Source organism: Gossypium hirsutum, chromosome D11, assembly GCF_007990345.1.
Source record: "Gossypium hirsutum isolate 1008001.06 chromosome D11, Gossypium_hirsutum_v2.1, whole genome shotgun sequence".
Classification (NCBI taxonomy): domain Eukaryota; kingdom Viridiplantae; phylum Streptophyta; class Magnoliopsida; order Malvales; family Malvaceae; genus Gossypium; species Gossypium hirsutum.
Genome location: NC_053447.1, coordinates 32,272,314 through 32,291,938, shown reverse-complemented (window position 1 = coordinate 32,291,938; position 19,625 = coordinate 32,272,314). Strand labels below are relative to the sequence as shown.

The 19,625-nt window shown below is 32.9% G+C and overlaps 1 protein-coding gene and 1 long non-coding RNA gene across 2 annotated transcripts; one reads left to right on the top strand and one right to left on the bottom strand.

Moving 5' to 3' along the window:
• Positions 1-6,696: 6,696 nt before the first annotated feature.
• LOC107913401 (cyclin-D4-2) lies at positions 6,697-9,270 on the bottom strand. The gene is made up of 6 exons (XM_016841973.2): positions 8,627-9,270; positions 8,284-8,370; positions 8,074-8,172; positions 7,784-7,985; positions 7,565-7,686; positions 6,697-7,374 (listed from the first exon to the last, which is right to left on the bottom strand). Exons 1-6 carry the CDS (start codon positions 8,975-8,977, stop codon positions 7,111-7,113), a joined length of 1,125 nt encoding a protein of 374 aa, XP_016697462.1. The 5' UTR covers positions 8,978-9,270; the 3' UTR covers positions 6,697-7,110.
• A 2,286-nt stretch (positions 9,271-11,556) lies between these two features.
• On the top strand, positions 11,557-18,871 carry LOC121223073 (uncharacterized). Its single transcript, XR_005920433.1, has 3 exons — positions 11,557-11,739; positions 12,295-12,362; positions 18,711-18,871. It is a non-coding gene; the product is annotated as an uncharacterized lncRNA (long non-coding RNA).
• The last annotated feature ends 754 nt before the right edge of the window (positions 18,872-19,625 follow it).

The window sequence follows — 19,625 nt, the reverse complement described above, 5'->3', positions numbered from 1 at the left end:
TTTTTTTGAAATATTTTTTGATTGAATCTGAACTCATAGGATTAGGCATGTCCTTGCTACCGTCGTTTTTCCAGATAAGGCTTTCCATATAAGATACTTCTCGTCTTGGGATGAAGTTCTTTTTGTATGGGAAGGATTTTCTTCAATACTAGGTCTCTCTCAAAGAATTCTCTAGGTTGGATCTTTTTTGTGAGCTCGTATCATTTGCTTTTGGCGTATTTGACCATGATGGATAACTTTGAACGTTCCTCTTCAATCGAAATTAATCAAAAACTCAGAGAGAAAGAATCTTGTCTTCAATAGGTAAAATCGCGATGAGCCCAAGAGAAAGGTATTGCCCTGGAAGAGTTTTTTTTTTGCACCATCCTTTTTTGGCGATATGGCATTGATCGTGAACAGACTGTAAACTTTTGATATTATGTTGTCAGATATGATTCTTTTGGCATTCCACATGATTCTTCAAGAATTTGCTAACTGTCGACTTTGTGACATTGGCATACGAAGCAGCTTCCACCCATTTAGTAAAGTAATTGATGATCTCAAAGATGAATCGATGACCATCTGACTCTTTTGGCGAGATCGACCAAATGACCTTCATGCCCCACATAAGGAGAAGTCATGTATCCCAATGACTTTTTTTTTTGTTTTTTAGGGTAAGATCCGTTTCTCGACTTGTTTTACCATCCTTAACGAGTTCAAAAATAGGCTATAATCTATGTCATCTTCAAAGTTATGAGATCCCTCTAAACACATGCCTCGTTCAAAAGGAAATTTTGAGACTGTAGCAGCGTCACTCATGTTATTGATATCTGGAGACCCAATATAAAAGAATATACAAAAGAATGTATTTATGAATAACTATTTGTATAATATAATTATGAATGAAAGAATGATGTGGAAGAAAATCCAAAAGAATGAAAGAATAATTATTTCAAAAAGAATGAAAAAATATTGGCTCAAAATGAATGCAAAGATGTATTTTATTAGAATAATGACGTTCATACATGAGCCTATTTCACAAAGGAATTTCTATCATTTTTAGGCTAAAAACAACAAAAATGATCTGAACATTACTCTAAATAAGCTCTAAAAATTGCAAGGATTTCTTCCGTAATTCAATTACTTAGAACACTCCCAGATTTATAAGGGTGGATATCTAACAAGGTCCCTTTTCAATTTTGTCTTCGTATATGACATTGATGTGAACCCTTCCCAACACCTCTTCATATATTGCGTTCACTCCATTATCAATCATGATTGGGTAGCGGATTAGATGGATCATCCAACTTGACAACACCCATGTTGATGAATTTTTCAATTAGCTTTTTGAAGGTAATGCAATTCTCTATTGAGTGCCCCGTAATTTTCGCATGGTAATCACATTGTGCGTTCGCATCAGACCACTTAGGGTACGGAGGTTGTGGAGGTTTTAAGTAGGAAAGGGCAACAATGTGTGCATTGAACAAATTTTGATACAGCTCCTTATACGACATCGGTATTGGTGTGAACTGGAGCTTCTCAGTACCTTGTTTCACTCCAAGTTCTTGTCTCAATGAACATTTTTGGTTATCAGCCACCTTTCTCAACTAATTCACCGTAATCGTTTTTGAATAACTGGTGTTATTGACCTCATTTTCCTTTTTCTTCGATGCTGACCTTCTGCTACTTTCTCCAGCATCTATCTTTCCACTTCTGATGGCATTTTCTATCATTTCACCATTCATAATCATGTCAGAAAAGCTTTTAGTAGCACTTCCTAACATATGCATAATGAATGAGGCCTTCAATGTGTTAATGAAAAGCATTGTCATTTCTCTCTCTAGAAGAGATGGCTGAACTTGGACGGTAACCTCCCTCCACCTCTGTGCGTATTGCCTAAAACTTTCACCGGGTTTCTTTTCCATGTTTTGTAGAGTGATTCTATCAGGTACCATGTCAGTCACATGACTGTACTGTTTTATGAATGCCTATGCGAAATCCCTCCATGAATTAATCTTGGTACGGCTCAGTTGATTGTACCACTTGGATGCTGCCCCTGTGAGGCTGTCCTGGAAACAATGTATTAGCAGTTGGTCGTTATTAACATACCCGGTCATCCATCTACAAAACATAGTAATATGAGCTTCAGGGCCACTAGTTCCATTTTACTTCTCAAACTCTGGCATTTTGAACTTGTAAGGGAGTACCAAATCCGGAACCAAGCTCAATTCTTTAGCATCAAACCCCTGGTAGCTCTCAACACCTTCCATTGCCCGAAGTTTTTCCTCGAGCCATTTGTACTTTTCCTTTAACTGTTTTGACAACTCATCATTCACTTTTTCTTTGTCAGCTATTTCATCAAAGTCTGGGATAGCAGGATTAACAAGGTTGTCTCCTGGGTTAGAGCTTGATCCAGCCTGAAAATTCATTGTCGTTGCAGCATCGGCCTGAGACTGCTAAGGCTTAATGGTGACAGAGGATTTGCGCGAATCTATCTCAACTTGCTGAGGGGTGAAGCTTGGAGGATAGACAGGTCCCTCACTATCTCCTTCTTCAACATTAAGCACAGAGCTTTTTCCTTTATCAACTCCTCATGTCAACAACTGAGTCAACTTAGCCATCATATTCCCTGAGATTTCATCATTTTATCCATTATTTTTTGTTGAATCTTCTCAAGCTGCTCATTCATTTATTGTTGAAACTGATCCTGCATTTCTTTTTGGAACTATTCTAGCCTTTGGTCCATGTCTTTAGTTTTTGATTGAGTACCGTAGCAGTGTTTAGCGAGTTGGTAGGTTTCCAGATTAACTGAGGAATGATTTTAATCGATTCGGCTCTTTTAATATTTTTTAAATACATATGAAGCAATGCAATGCATGAATGTAAAAAAAACGTTGATTCTGATTCAATTACATTTAGAAAACTTTACTAGAAGGCAAATTTCTTTACATAAAGCAGATGCATATACGGCCTCGCCCTTATATTCCAAGAAATAACATCGATCTTTTTCTTCATCCGCCTGCTTAAGATAAATCCCGCAAATTTCCAATAGATGCCACTGCTAGCTCATTTTTTCTTGATCCTAGTCACGATCCATCATTTACCTATCCTCGTAATGCTCATCAGCTTCTTTAAGGGAATTGGAACGTCGAAAGCTCTTAGACAATCATCTTAAATCCTCGGGCTACGAAGTAAAGTCACAAACTCTTCCATCACCCTTCTTGTGTTTCTTAGAATATATTCAGGCAGCCGTATTATTTTCCACTTTATCAAGAAACCCTTTTTCCATGATAAGCTTTCTATCTAGCAACTGAATATGTACTGACGCCTTTTATAATGAAATGAAATGCCATGTCATGCAATCAAAATAAAATACAAAAAGTCAGTATCATATATAAACATAGAATATAATCAAGAAATAATAAAACACCTAATCGGATATCTACTGGGATTCAGTGTAGTTCTACCTAAAGTGGATTTCTAAGGTTCATTATATGCGGTTCGGCTCTAAAGTAAAGGTACCCGAACCAGCAGATTCCTCGATCTTCACCTATTATAGGCTCATATAGATCAAGTTCGGTTCAGGGGAACACATTTTCCCTATGACTATACGGAGATGATAATCTCACGAAGGCATAGGTACCGATGTATTCCGAAAGCGATCCACTATCCTATAGGAGGTGAAAACCTCACGAAGGAATAGTTTCTCACTCCCACTTAAAAGGGTATAATTATCCAACACATGTAATGTGCAATGCAAACAATATTTAAATCAATTAAGTAAGAAAATAATGAATGCAAAAGGATATCCTAAAATTTTAAAAAAAATATTTTCTCGACCATAAGACAAGAATTAATCAACTTTGTGGCTCGACTCTCTTATTTTTTTTAAAAAAATTGTCCCCAGTGGAGTCGCCAAGTTGTCGAAACCATTTTTTATTTTGAAAAAAAAATAAAAATTAGTTATCGACTTAAAAAAAAACAAAAATTGGGAGTCGCCACCAATCTTTTATTGAGATGTGATTCGATCACCTAAACAATAGCTTTGGTCTACGAGTTTTAGAAAAATGGATTTGAGAGTCGGTTACGTACGAGAAAGGATTAGCACCCTTGTAACGCCCAAAATTGGTACCTAGTTAATTAATTAGTGTCTTAATGTCAAAAATTTAAAAATATGATCCTTAATAAAAACTAAAAAAACGTTACTTATTAAGACTCTTATCATTTCAGAGAAAGAAAATGTCACATCCAATGCGTTAGGGCACGACATTCTATTTCCTCAAAAATGATTTAGTCCAAAATACTCTTATAATAAAAATTTAAAAGAATATCCATTTATTTAAGATTTAAGAAATCGCGGTCCAATACGTTAGGGCACAATTTCTCAAAATCCTAAACTTGGAATATTTCCTTTGTTATCATTTTTTAAAAAAAATATTTGTCTCGATAAATCAATACGTCACATCCAATACGTTAGGATACAACATATTAAATTTCCGACAACAAGCTTTTCATTTTATTTTTTGATTAATGAGAAACTCTCGATCGTTAGATTTAACGAAGAAAATCGGAACCCAATACGTTAGGGCTCAATTTCCTTGAAAATCCTAAATACGAGTATTATCTCAATTTTGAAAATTTTTGAATAAAATGATTTTGATGCTTGAATGATATCGAACATAGCCTTTTAAGCGAATAGAATGCGATAAATGATAATATACAACATGGAGCGATAATTCGTAAATAAAACATACACTAATGAATGATAAATAATAAATGAATTCGAAAGAAAATACATAAACCTATTTAAGAGAGAATTTAAAGGTAATAGATAAAATAATATGAAATCAATAATATATAGAATAAAAATAATTTATTACAAATTATATATGTATATATAAAATAGCATTGTATAAAAACATTTTCATATAAATCTTTAAGACATATAAATATGTAAAGTGAATTTCGAATATATATTACAAAATAGGGATATCAAAGAATATATACAAATCATGTTGAATTTACCTAAAATATAAAAAAGTGTGATAAATCGAAATAATAGCAATATATATTGAATTCCAAAATAATGATACATTATAATTTTTTAAAAAGGGTAATATATACATATAATTCAATAAACTTATAGCCATAATACATATAAAACGTAAAATAAAATGGAAAATACTAAGCTTAATCATTAAAATAGTATTAGATTCAAAATTAAATATATTTTAAAAAGACAAAAAATAGTGGTGTAAGAAATCAAGCACATTGAATTAACAAGGATTTAAATTGAACTCCAAACAGAATTAAAGGAAAAAAAATGAAGGGCCCAATTAAAAGGCGTGAATAACTCATAGGGCTCGAATGGGAAAATATCTCCATCCTTTGAAACTCGTCACTTTATTAGGGCTAAAAATAAATAAATAAAATTCGCAATGGTATCACCTTTTCCCTTTTTTAAAATCGTAAATAAGTAAAATAATAATAATAAACCACCTTTAAAAAATTGCCAGTCGTTCTCCCTTTTTTTATTGATTTTTTTCCTCCTCCCACAATGAAGGGAGAGGTCTCTATTTATAGTTGAGTCTCCCCAAATCCAACGGTACAAATCAATTACATCAACGGCTAAGATTTAAGGGTATCTACAAATTAAATCTCTAAGATTACAAAATCATATCTTCCAAGATTGCATATCATATCCAAGATTGCATATATCATATCTAAGATTGCATATCATATCTAAGATTGCATATCCTTGAATATTATGTTTCCATAAGCTTGTAGATGGACCTTCAACCTTTTTAAGTAATGGGTCATTCCGATCGGGCCAAATGATATAATTTTGTACTGGACTTAGATTTTATTTTATTATTGTGAGCCCGGGCTAAAATTGGGTATTACAGTAGAAACATCAAATTATGTCAAAGTATAGAGACTTAATCTTAGGTTTTAGCATAACATAGGGACCAAGGCTATAATTTGAACAAGAAAGAAAAGGGAAAATAAATAATGATTAAACATAAAAAAATATAATTTTTAAGGTTAAATTTTGCTATTAGCCCCTATATTTAGCAAAAGTTGTGGATTTAATCCCTATATTTTATTTAGCCATTTTTAGTCATTGTACTTTCCAAATTTTAAAATTTCAATCCTCAAAAAACAATAATTGTTAAATTCATTAAGTAAAGTTCTGTTATTTCAAAAATATGATGCATCGAATATATTATCATATATATAATATCATGTCAGCTTATTACTTTCACAAATTACTCACTAAAAATCCAGTTAACTTACATTGAAATTTCAAAGTTCGAAAAATTAATTAGACAAAAAAAAACAATTCATGAGCTAAGAATAAAATCAAAGAAATTAAAACAGAATAAAAAAGAAACACGTGTAAATAGTTGATGTGAAAGTGAGGAAAAGAAGCTCCATCCATAATCAATGAAGAAGGCATGCTGTAAGGGTCCAACCTAGACCCACCCGGAAACCTTTTCTTTTTCAAGTCCAACCCGAACTCACATTAGATGTTGACCGCTCTCACCCCCTTTGTTTTTCTAATCGATCCGGGCCTACCCATTTAAGGCTACACTTTCTCCTCCCATCTAAACGACACCGCTTCTTGCTTCAAACAAATTTAGACAGAATAATGTAATTGCCATATATAAAAATATATATTTCCTTATAATTTCCATTTTCATTAAAAACACCATATTTAACAAAACTTAAAAATTTTTTTCTTTACCTCTCTACTTACTTCTCTCATTTATAATTGGAAGCTACAACAAATAATAATTAAATTTGAGAACAAAAAAAAACTTAGTATTTCCATCTAAACTAAAAACACCACCACCATCATCCATTTCATCTGCCTGTGATATCCATATAAACAGCTGGTAACAACTTTTTTCTTTTCTTCTCTTTTCATGCTTTAAGCATGGAAGGACTTGAAATAATATTTTTTTCACCTTAATTTTTTTTTGTATTCCCATTTTCACTCTCTCTTTGTGCTTCAAAACCACACCAAAATTCCCATTCAACCAAAAATTGATCTTTTGGACTAAAAAGGGTGTGAAAAGGGGGCATGGCAAAATTCAGATCTCATGACTTGAAATCCAGTTGGGATGATTAGTTGTTGTGGTGGTGGTGGTGGTGGTGGTCTAATTTCCTCTTTTTAATGTCTGGGGTAGATGAATGTGAAGAATTTGCACAAGGCACAACTTTTATTTCATCACTTTTACAGCTCAAGCATGTAGCAGCATCCAACACCCCGATGGGGCTTTGGGGCACTGCTGAAGAAGCTGAGAGACGTCCCACATCCGCATTTACTTTAGCAGGCCCTTTGATCAATGAAAAATCTTTCATCACTTCAACACACTTCAACACTCTTCCCTGCAAAAACAAGTCCCACAAACCAAACATATAGAGAACTCTCACTTCACTGACTTGTCAAAAATAAACTTGAAAAGATCAAATGCCAAGATCTTGAAAAGACCTAACACCATAAACAATTTTGTCCTCTCTTGAGTTTTTACTCATGTGGGCACCACTTTCTTATTGTTTTTTCCTCCTTTTTTTTTACCTTTTCTACAGAGATGAATCTTGGAATAGCCTTATCAAGGGCAAATGTTTGCTTTCCACCTGAAACAGAAATTGCCACTGCTGCAGCTATTTCAGAAGGTCTGAACTCCAAGAAGTCAATGCCTGCATTCATTGGATCAGTCCGAAGTTCAGACCCCATTTATCCTAAATAACAAAAAACTTGTAACACAAGGAATAAAATAGACAGTGAGATAGAAACCTCTGATTGTGCTTATTATTAGTTGTAATGATCTAGACATTGAAGTTGATGATGGACATTGATCATTACAAATTTTACTCATGAAGTAGTCAATGAAGGAGCAAGGGGTAATAACTTGCATTCTCCACTTCAATGTGCTTAAAACCAAAAGCTCCATTCTATATATTGTTTTAGCTTCAAACACAAACCTTGGTTCCCCCACCTAAATCCAGAACAAATCCAACACAATCAGGGAACTGAATGACATCTATTGCCAAACACATCAAACCAAATCTACATGTTCTAATCACCTGCAAATCTACAGACGGTGGCACTTTTGTCTCCTCCATTTTGGCTGCAATTGATAAACAAGCTACTGCCAGCAGTTGTACCGTCCATGTTTTACCTCTCTATGTCATCCCAAAAGATTGAAAAAAAGAACATAAAATCATGATTGGAAAAGAACAAATGGAAATGATTATGATGTAAGAAATGAAAGAACCAAACATGGCTGAACTTACAGGTAATTCATATACTGATAAGAATCGGTTCAAGTAGTTGATAGATAAGCAAAGACTCAAGGGTCCAAACTGATAATAAGCACAAGTCTGTTGATCAAAAAATGTAAAGTTAAGTCATAGATGATCTAACCATTTCATACACCAACCATGAGACAATCATTCATAGCACATTATCAATAGCTCAGAAATTGATTGATCCAAACAAAACATAAAATCCATTACAGAAATAAATGAAATTGAATAAGATAACAAAGAGAAAAACAGAATTTGAGGAGTTCAGATGAGAAAAGACTACAATGTGAGGAGTTTTATTGGAATAAAACTGATTTTGAAGATCACAGACCTTCCAAATCCAATCAAGAGCTTCTTTCCTAACACTCAAGTCCAAATCCCCACTTCTTAGCCTCTTAAGATAATCATCTCTAGGCGAATGCTCTATCTCTTTTTCAATCATTTCTTTGATTCTATCATCACTCTGTATTGCAAAACCAGAGCTACCCATCAAAGAAGTTGATTTGTTGTTTATAAGAAAACGGTGTCGTTGGTTAAAGATTTGGTTTTTAAGGTGGTGGTGACAATCAGGAGAAAACCCAAACTCATTTATGGCATTAAAATCACGATCACCATCAAAGCGAGAGCTTGTGTTCTCTGTACAGAGAAGATTTGAGGCTGAACAGTCAAGATTTTCTGCCATTTTTCAAGAGAGGGTCCTAAAATATTGATGGTATTATAAAACACCCCAAAAATGAACTAATCAATTCAACAAGGTGAAAAGCTTAGTTTACAAAAGGGTTTCATCAGTGGCTCGTGGGGAAGAACATGTTCATCATTATACAATAGAGCCAAAAAGAAAAAGGGGCTGAGGAGAGACTGTTGTAATGAAAGAAGCTTTATGTAAGGGAACCCATCTTGAGTTTTAGGGTAAAAGGAGAAATGAGGGAAAGTGGAGAAAGCTGCAATAAGAATAAGGAAATTGATGGAAAATCTTATAATTTATGCGAAAATGGAAATAAATATGCAATAAACTTACAATGACAAACTTTTTTTTTTTACTATTTTTCATGAGAAAAATAAGATTATTATTTTTCAACAAAAATGAGATTATTGTTTCTTCATATAAAAAAGCTAAGCTTGTATTTTTCTTTTTATAATAAACTTGTATACTGTAAGCTTACACTGGTTTAATTAATATTAAGATTATACTTATCATTGTAATTAGAAAAGGTATATTTATGGAAAGATATATAAATTTTTATAAACTAATAAAAATAGGTGTAATTTTAATACTTTATTAATTTGAAAAATTAATTTAAAATCAAATTGTTGAGCGGATATATAATTAATAAAGTCGTAAATGAGCTGCATCATCAGATTCATAAAAACGGCAGAAGTTTTTAACTGCTCCTTGTTCATCACGTGTCAAATAATGACATTATCATCTAAATTTTTTAAAAATATAAAATATAAAAATTACAAAATTATAAAAATTATAAAAATTACAAGAAAACTAAAAATTATTTAAAAACAAAACAAAATACAAAACTTTTCCAAGAATCCAATCAACTTCCTCTGTTAAAACTAACTTCAAGAATCCAAACTTTTTAATGTAATTTGTTGGAGGAGTTTTACTTTTGAGCCTAATTTATTAATTTTCGTTTATAATATGAATTCCAACCCTTTCTTGTGAGTTGCTTGCTTTGAAGCCTTACAAGAGGATAACATAATTCTTGAAGAATACTAATCGGTTTTGTATGATGTTTGAATTTGTTTAATATTTGAATATTAGCATTTAAAACCAATTCGGAGCTAGAAGTTTCTTTTTTCAAATATAAGAATTTGTTAAATTTTAATAATAGTGTTTATATGTTTCACACTTATCTCGTTTATTGGTATGGATGAGAGATATCATTGGAATACAATTGTGATAAAAAATTTTAATTTATTAAAGATATTGAAGTTTAAACCATACAAAATAGTTAAAGTCAAATTCATAAATTTAAAATCATATTGAAACCATTTAAAATTAAATTGTAAGTGAGTGGAGGTATCTGGGACAAACTACAAGCCTTGGAGAGCTCAAAAGCACTAAAACAGTGTAGTGGCCTTGTCCATGGGACAAAGTGTCGATACCTAAGGCCAATGTATCGATGCTTAGTCCCTGTACTACAACAATTTACATTCTGGCAAACTTGGTACCGATACCCAAGGCAACAGTACCAAACCCTAAGTCATTGAAGCTAAAAATTATGCCGAAAACACTTAAAATCATGATGAAACATATCGATATCATTTCCATGTTCCAAGGCATTATAAATCAATTTCAAATCTCATTAAAACTCAAAAGACATGTCTTAAACACATTCGAGGTAAACCATGAAATGAAGCTTGATATAAAACACATAAATGGCTTGAATTACAAATATTTTTTTTACAAATTCAAATCCAAACTAAGTATTTGCGTAAATACCATAATTCTAATGCTAAAAATAACCAATTACTGAATTACAACCTTTAAAACCTCAATCAGTGATGTAATGCTCCCAAGTCGAAGTCCAATCTCCTTGGAAAGTCTTAAATCTACGCGTTTTAAACCACTAACACGTGAGCTCGACGAGCTCAGTAAGTAACTAAGGATAAACCTCCTTATCCTATACTTTGATAGTGTTGAGCCCTTTTTAAACATGTCATACAAATTCATTCAAGCTATATTTTAGTGCTACTAACAAATTCATTTAAATCAATTGACTTATAAGGCCCAACCTATATTTTCATGGTTTGTTAACGAATCACCTTATGAAATTAATGTTTAAGACTCCTATGAAGGATTCATATAGTGTTTAATCCAGCACATATTCCTTTACACCATAGCTTCCTAACATTTTCATTGTCTACATATATGTAGACATACATACTGCCACACCCTGAAAATCGGGTTAGTAGAATCGAGTAATTTAATCGCGGGCTCGAATGAAAATCAGGATTGGTGTCGTAGAAATTAGGAATTAATAAAATAAAATAGGTAATTAATTAATAATAGTAATAATAAAAATAATTGAGTTAATAAACATGAATTAGTGAGGAGTAAATTGGAACAGTTTTTAAATTAGAGGTCTAATGTGTAAAATAAGAGAGTTAATTGAAATATGAGCTATTAGAACAAGGGAGGAAATAAGAGGGGACTTAGGGGTTAATAGCCCAAATTTTAAAATTTGGTTGGCTATATATGACAACCCACCGTCTCTTCCCACTATACTTTTAACCCATTCAAAATTTTGTTAGATCTAAAATGAAAAGTTCTCTCAGAATTCCCTTCATCCTTTTGATTTTCCTAACATCTAAAGACCTTTTCCTTTGCCAAATTTAAGAGAAATTCATTCTTTCTTCATCAATTTTTCTATTAACACTTAGCTCATTTTTATCAGATTATTCAATTTTGTGAAGATCTTCGAATTAAAGGTAAACATTCTGATTTCTTATGGTTTAAACATTTAAAGTATGATTTCAATTCATTTTTTTATAAATCTAAGCAAGAAAATATAAGATCTATGATTTTAAAGCTTGATTTGTTTAAAAATGGTGAATCTCGTAATAGTGAGCTTACTGATGATTTCAAAATGATTTTTAAGTCATTTTGACATAATTAAAAGGTTTATAACCGCTATTTAACAAATCCTTAAAGAAATTACATGAATAAAATGATTTACTTTTTTGAGATTGAAGCAAATGTGATTTTTTCTGAAAAGGTTGATTTATTAAATTGAGTGAAATTAATGGCCTAGATCTGTAATTAAACCTTAGATATGAGATTAGGAAGCAAGAATTAGGGATTTAATTGAACTAAAATGAAGCAATTTTGAGATTAGAGTTAGGCGTGGTAAGCTCGCCAGATTTAGGAGAGTGGCGAGCTGCTATACTGTTAGAGAGGATAAGTTGTGATAAGATAGTGATTCTGTTTTAAGAACGATAAATAACCTATATGTTTTATGTGATATGTGAAGCCTCTATTTGCAGAGAGCGTCCACAAGCAAGGACAAGGGCAAGCAGGTGGCATAGGCTTTGCAGGATGCTGTGGATCGTAGGTGAGTGCCTTTGTATATCGCATTTGAACATGAGTTTGTGTGTCTTGGAAAGTCAGGTAAGGCATGTGAACCCTCCTATTTAACGTGCAAACCCTGTTGTATTTATGCGAGCCCTCTTGAGTTACATGTAAACCTGTTAAAAACATGTGTGAACCCTATTATATGAAATACATGAACCCTATCACCCTATGCATGCGAGCATATTCATTTATGTGAGCCTATTCATTTATTTGAGCCTATGTATATAAGCGAGCCCTACATTGCATGCAAGCTTATAAATATATATGGTGTGAACTCCATTAATATGCAAGCTTAAATACATAGTGCGACCCTAGTAACATGTGATCCCATATATTGTGCGAGCTTTCATGAGATACATGCGAACCTTGCTTTTAAGTGTTTTATGCGAGTCTAATGTTTTATAAGATCCAATATGCATGTGTGAACCTATATGCTATATGTGAACCGATGCATGTGTGAACCTATTTGAAATATGCGAGCCATACCATAAAGTGAACCCATGTTATGCGAACCAATGTGTAGTGCGAGCCTTGCAGAAATGCGAGCTCAGCAAAATTGCGAGCCCTATTATATCTATGCATTGTCAATGTGATAAAAATGATATGTTGGCATTGTAATCTCTCAGAACCATTAGATATAGTTGGCATGTCTTAGGATTGTGAGTACTCACCCTTATTATTGCAATAGGTATTGTGGCCCAAATATGCATTGGAGAGATAAGGGAATGTAGATCATAGCTCCATTCATCGAAGAAGTGAAAGGCTCTATGAGTCATGAAGTGTTATGGAGAGTGTGAGTATCCGTGGTACACTTATATCGGAGATGCGTAAGGCAATTTGAGTAAAAAATAAGGCGTTATAAGGAGATTCATTTATCCAATGTGTGGTGATGGAGTTCACTAATATGTTTCACAATTACAAATTGCCAATATATCACCATAATGTGCATGAATATTGTATATAACGTGAACTGTTACAACATGTTTAATTTTTAGTATGTCTGAAGTGTTTATATGTGTTATATGCTTGAGCACTCACTGAGCTTCAACAAGCTAACACTCCTTACATATACCTTTCAAATAAGTAGCTAGCAGGACTAGTGGTGAAGTGTAGCAACCTAGTAATCTATCTTAATGCAAATCCCTCTAAGTATGTGATGAGCTTTCAAACCCTAAAGTGGGAGGAAATATGGGAGTGTCTTACTGGATTAGAATTAAACTTAGACTTTTAAATAAATTTTTATGGGTTGTAAACATACATTATGGACTGTTTAATTTTCAAATTTATAATTTCTTGTTAAGTTCTTGATTGGTTGAATTTTTATACATGTTGATTGTTATTAAATTGTTGAACTAACAAGCTTATGCAACCAAGGGAGATTGTCGGGTGTTAAGGTACACTCATATACCTCATGTTTGATTGAATCAAAATGTTAATTTAAAATGCATGAAATAATGGCAATAGTGTAGGATTGTATAAAACTTGAGAGCCAACCAAGTATAGTGCGAGCTAGAGGTTGCAAATTGTTAGGACCATGCCAAAACATACTGTTTGCCACCAAAAAGAGTTTGCTAGGAACCATGAGTTCGCCAAAGCTAGGGTTCACCAAACAAAATTGTGTTTGCTAGGGTAGGCTAGCATGTCAAGGTACAAAGGTTTGCCAAAATAGCAGGTTTGCTAAAACATAGTCCTCAGGTCATAAGGAGTTCACCATGTAGGTTGGTACGCCCGTGTAGATCAGTTCTCCATGGGAACTAGGTTCCATAGTCAGTGCATATGCCAAAAATAGTGAGTTCTCCAGATTGGTTTAGTTCACCAATTCATACATATATTTTCACATAACCATTTCATGTAATCATTCCATATAATTTTTTCCTATAACCATTTTGTATAATTGTTTCATCTAAACATTTCATTTTACCATTTCACTTACATATAAAACACATAATCATTCTGTATATCACATTTCATTTCAATAATTCATATAAATTTCTCCATTCAATATCTAATTCCATATAATTGTTTCATATATTTCGTCACTACTTACTATGTTTTAATTAGCTATAAGCATATACTTAATTGAATTTCAACCTTGTTACAACATGGTTTAGAAATTCAAAGTGAGAATGTTTAAACATACGAATATTCAAAATTCATAACTTATTATACTTCGTTGGAACAATTTCGTATAAGATAAATTTTATTATTCCAATGGATCTTTGTAAAAGTACTCAATACGTAAGTCCAGAAACATATAATGCTCATAAGAGCTAATCAGATACAGAATAGTTATGCCAGGTTACCCTTCCGGGTTAAACCAATGACAACACAGATATACTAGCTTGGCCAAAGTTAGGTAAACATATTAAACGACAACAGATAGCTATTCCAGGCTAAATCCGAGTCTCATGTTAACTCGAGTCCGCAACACATGCAGGAACTCGGTCTAGAACAGATATTCAGACATACATCTCATGTATGAAACTTTTACTCAATCCATTGAAATCTTTTCAGATGATTCATTTTTACTTCTTATAGATAAAATTATTTACTATAATGACAGCTCAATATGTATATAGGTACAATTACTAACATTAATATCAAATTATAACCAAGGCATCAGTAGAAACTTACTTAAACCAATTCTACAACAAACACTACTCCGAGGACTAATAAATAATTTTTCCTTTTTCGTGTTTATCTATCGATTGACCCGTTTCTTGATTTATATATATAATAATTTAATTTAATTATCCAATTCAAATAATTTTACATATTAAAATTCACATAATTAACCCATTAATCAATATTTATACTTTTACCCTAAACTTTTACCTTTTATTCAATTTAGTCCCTAAATCCAAAACTTAAACAATTAACACAATTAAAATCAAACTAAGCTAGCCAAATGTTCCATGGCTCTCATGCAACCCATGTTTATCAACTTTCACATAAATTCATGCTAACGTTATTATTTTAGTAATTTAGTCCTTAAACTTTAAAATTAACCAAAATTACTTTACAAAATAATCATATTTAACTATCAAGCTTATAAATTTATCATAAAACTTCAAAAACAATATAAATTCATCAATGGAAACTTTAGAAATCTTTAACAATTTTGAAAACAAAGGTACGAGTTAGCTGGACCTAGTTGCAACGATCTCAAAAACATAAAATTTATGAAAAGCAGATTAACAAAAGCTTACCATGCATGAACAAAACCAAGGCTGAACTTCAAGTTTCATAGCCATGGAGGTTCGGTGGAAGAAACATTAAAATGAAAGAGATGATGTTGTTTTTTTACGGTTTTTTACTATTTGAACATTTAATTAAAACAATATTATTATAAAACACATAAATTTTAATAGAAACCAATAGCGAGTGAATTTTGCAACTTTTATAATTTAGTTCTTTTTCCTTGATTAACTATCCATACATTAAAATTTCTAGACCAATTTTCAAAATACCTATATAATCGTATTAAATATTTATGGGCTAGGTTTCTAAAAATAAGGTCCCAATACTTCATTTCCTAAAACCACTTGAATTTAAGGACAAACCACTTGGACTTAACTATTTATTCAAATCATAAAAATTATCAAATCAAAATTTATTATAATACTATATTGGACTCATAAATATTATAAAATGATATTTATGGACTCACTCGCCAGATTTGTGGTCTCGAAACCACTATTTTCAACACCACTGAAAATGGGTTGTTACACTTAGAAATTAAAATTTTGGAGCTTGTTTTTGATGTTATGATTAGAAAGGCATGCAATTAGCATTATTTTCAATATAATTTATGTTGAAAATGTGTGGTGTGTATGGTAGGTTGGAATGTTTTGTAATATTCTAGCGGAGAGTCACTTCAGTGGCCAATGTGACGTTCAAAATTCAGGTTGGACTGTCCCAAACCCAAATATACATTTGGTTCCCATTTCTTTTTCTGAGACACACAAGATTATTATTTACCACAATGTTAATGGAAACAAGTTCACTTAGATCACACATATTTAGAACTTTTTACCATTTCAATTTCTTATTAGCTTACTTAGATCATGCACCTTATAATCATATTTTTCCATTTCATTATTAAATCTTATTGTAACACCCCAAAATTTTAATTTTGGGTATTGTGAATGTGTAACACAAAATATCTGTTTGCTTTAGTGGTTATGTGTTCTTAGAGTGTTTGGGAGGTCCCAAGTTCAAGCCAGGACTTGGGCAAATTTTGGTATTTTTATGAATAGGCCCTATCTTTGGTTAGTAGGATTTTAAGTAAAAGTTGGCAAATAATTAATAGAATGGGCATGCTGGTCTGGTAGATAAGTGGAATGTTGGTGTGAAGAAGGTCCTGCGTTCGAATCTTGGCGTGGGCATTATTTTTGCTCGTGTGTCCAGGAGAGTTTGAGATGGACTAAAAATCTGACTAGTGGATTTAGTGGGGAGTTTAATGGAGAGAAATAAGGGATTTGGGTGGTTATCAAATATTCTATTCATTTTTCCCCTTTCTTTACTTTCCCCAAAATCCCTCCACCATCTTGCCATTTTTCTCTTGATTGCTACCGAATTTCTGTTCTCTTTCACCCTTCATCTTCTTGATTTTTCTTTTTCCACTTTGCCTCGTATCACTCCATGTTTGTTTGCGATCGTTCGGTAAGTTTTGGACAAGTGATTTGTCTCTGTTTTTTAACTTTCTTCTGAAGTGTTTTTTATGCCAATTAGGGGAGGATTCAAGGGCTCGTAATCACCAATTAGAGTCTTAATTTGTGTGAGAATTACTGTTCATCGGTTGAAGGTAAGGTTTAGTCGCTTATGGGTTAAAACCTCGATACGAGTTTGATTTGGGATCAATTATGTGAGATTAAATTAGTGTTATTTGCTCAATTATACGCTTTGGAGTGGTCGAGGACTATTTTAGCATCAAACAAAACCAGGCGTGTACTCGAAATGCAGAAAACAGAATTCGGTGAAAAGCCAAAATTGCTTGCTGTTTGGACAGCAGTAGTAGGATAATTTTGAAAAATCACCATAAATTGTGGAAATCAAATTAGAGGATGAAAAAAATATTGAATTAAATATTATTGAGTATAGTTTCTCATAGAAGAAACGGTGTAAGTAATGGAATTGTAAATCGTGAGATATAATAAGTTTTATGAGACAAGGTCAGAATGAATTCGGGTTCCCCTATTTTGACTTTGGAAAATCATCAAAAATTTGAGAAAAATAATTAGGGGTTAAAATTTATATTTTTAAATTATTAATGAGTCTATTTTTAATAGAAACAAATGGTAACATCATCCAAATTTTGTACTAAGAGAGAATTAATTTTTAGCAAAGAAAGGTCGAAGCTGTTAGACAGCAGAACAAGGGTAAGTTTGAAGATTTTACTGTACTTATTGGCTAAACCAAAAATTCTAAAAATTTTATGATAGAAAGGTATTTGAGTTTAGTTTCAAAGAAATTAAGCAGACCTTCATTTGGAATTCTGAAGCTCAAGATATAAATAATTTAGTAACAGTGAATCAAGTAGACAACTTTGAAGGAACATATAAGTAAATAGTGAAAACATTTATGAATATTTAGCTAGCACGGGCTACATTAAAAATGGACCACGCGGCCAAGGCCAATTTGGGCCGAGTGGGCCTCACGGGCAAACCACATAGGCGTGTGAGCCCATTATTACTGAATTGATTGCTAAGGTTGCACGGGTTGCCCAAGTCGACTGTGAACCTACTGTAGGGTCGGTAAGCATCACTTAGACCCCTAATTGTACGAACTGACTATTTGATTTATATATGTGTTGAGCATGATTATAGTATGCTTGTATACTAAACTGGTTATATGTACTGATGTCCTGACATAACATGTCATGACTTGTATGTTGCATTGCATAGGGTTGGGTTAATTATTTTTGGAGGAAGTGTATTGAAAGGCTCTTAAGCCTAACATATTGGCAGCTCAGCTGCAAATTATTATTTTGTGCCGCATTCGGTACTACCTGGGGTGTAGGGATGGATGAATTGATTTGATCCCCACATGGAGTGTAGGGTTGGATAGATATGGTGTGTAGAGGCTGGTTGGGTAGGACTTTGTTACTGAATACTGCATGACTGCAACTGATACTGTGATGGGCTAAGGCCCTATTGCATATTTGATACTATACTGAGATGGGCTAAGGCCCAAATTGTTACTGATAATGAAAAAGGGCTTAGGCCCAGGACTGCTTTAACTGTATACTGTGATTTGCTATTATTAGTTTTCTGTAGGATTACACACTAAGTTTTCGTAAACTCACCCTTTTTTTAAATGTGCATAGGTAATCCCCAGATCTAGACAGATCGGTGCGACAAAGGACTCGGCGGTGACCACAGTTTTGGACTTTCATGGTTTTTAACCCATATTTTCGATAATTGGTTTTATTTCTATTCTATTTTTATTGGCTAAGTTTTTGGGTTGTAATTGGACTTTCGGACTTTGGTTTTGGGTTTTAATTATCTTTACCTTATGGATTACAACTACTAGTAGTAGGAAACCTCGGTTTTCAAAAGAAAAAAATGTTTTTCCTAAACACACAATTGTTTAATCTGTTTTAAAAGCTTCAGCAAACGAATAACATTTTGAAACTATCGATTAAATAAGCAACACAATTTTGGAACTAATAAGATTTTAAGATAAGGAATTCAATGGAAATGGTTTTAATGCGACGGCACGGTTTTCAAACACCTTATCATGTGACATCGCTAGATTCGACCATAACATTTGGACCGGGTTTGGGGTGTTACACTTATCACATTTCAAATTGATGCCCATTGTAATCTTAGTAAAAGAAGACTTGAACACTATTGGAAATCCATATACAATAATAAGAACCGAAGTGCTATGCTCAAAAGTAACAGAACTCCGGATATGTTGCGAGGACCTTCAAAGAGGTAATGTAAGCCTAATGGTCCTTAAAACATGCTTGAATAAGGCTAGAGTAACATAACTCCAGGTAATATCACATAACTCTAAACCCCACATGACACTAGTATATAACTCTAAGAAACCATGAATTGGAGACCCTAATTAACATGCCAACTGTATCCTAACATTTCTACCAAGTTTACATGGGCTTAAAGCATTCGTAATAGGGGTTCATTATAACCATATACACTCAAAAAGGCCAATTGAATCAATTTTATGAGAAAAGGTCATTAGACCTCACATGACCAAGGTCCTTATTTCATATAGT

Excerpts from the sequence above, each read along its gene's own strand:
- LOC107913401 (XM_016841973.2), bottom strand. The coding sequence starts at position 8,977 with ATGGCAGAAAATCTTGACTGTTCAGCCTCAAATCTTCTCTGTACAGAG. Across the intron at positions 8,173-8,283 it reads TATCAGTATATGAATTACCT|AGAGGTAAAACATGGACGGT; the intron begins GTAAGTTCAGCC and ends GGGATGACATAG. Across the intron at positions 7,986-8,073 it reads CACCGTCTGTAGATTTGCAG|GTGGGGGAACCAAGGTTTGT; the intron begins GTGATTAGAACA and ends TTCTGGATTTAG.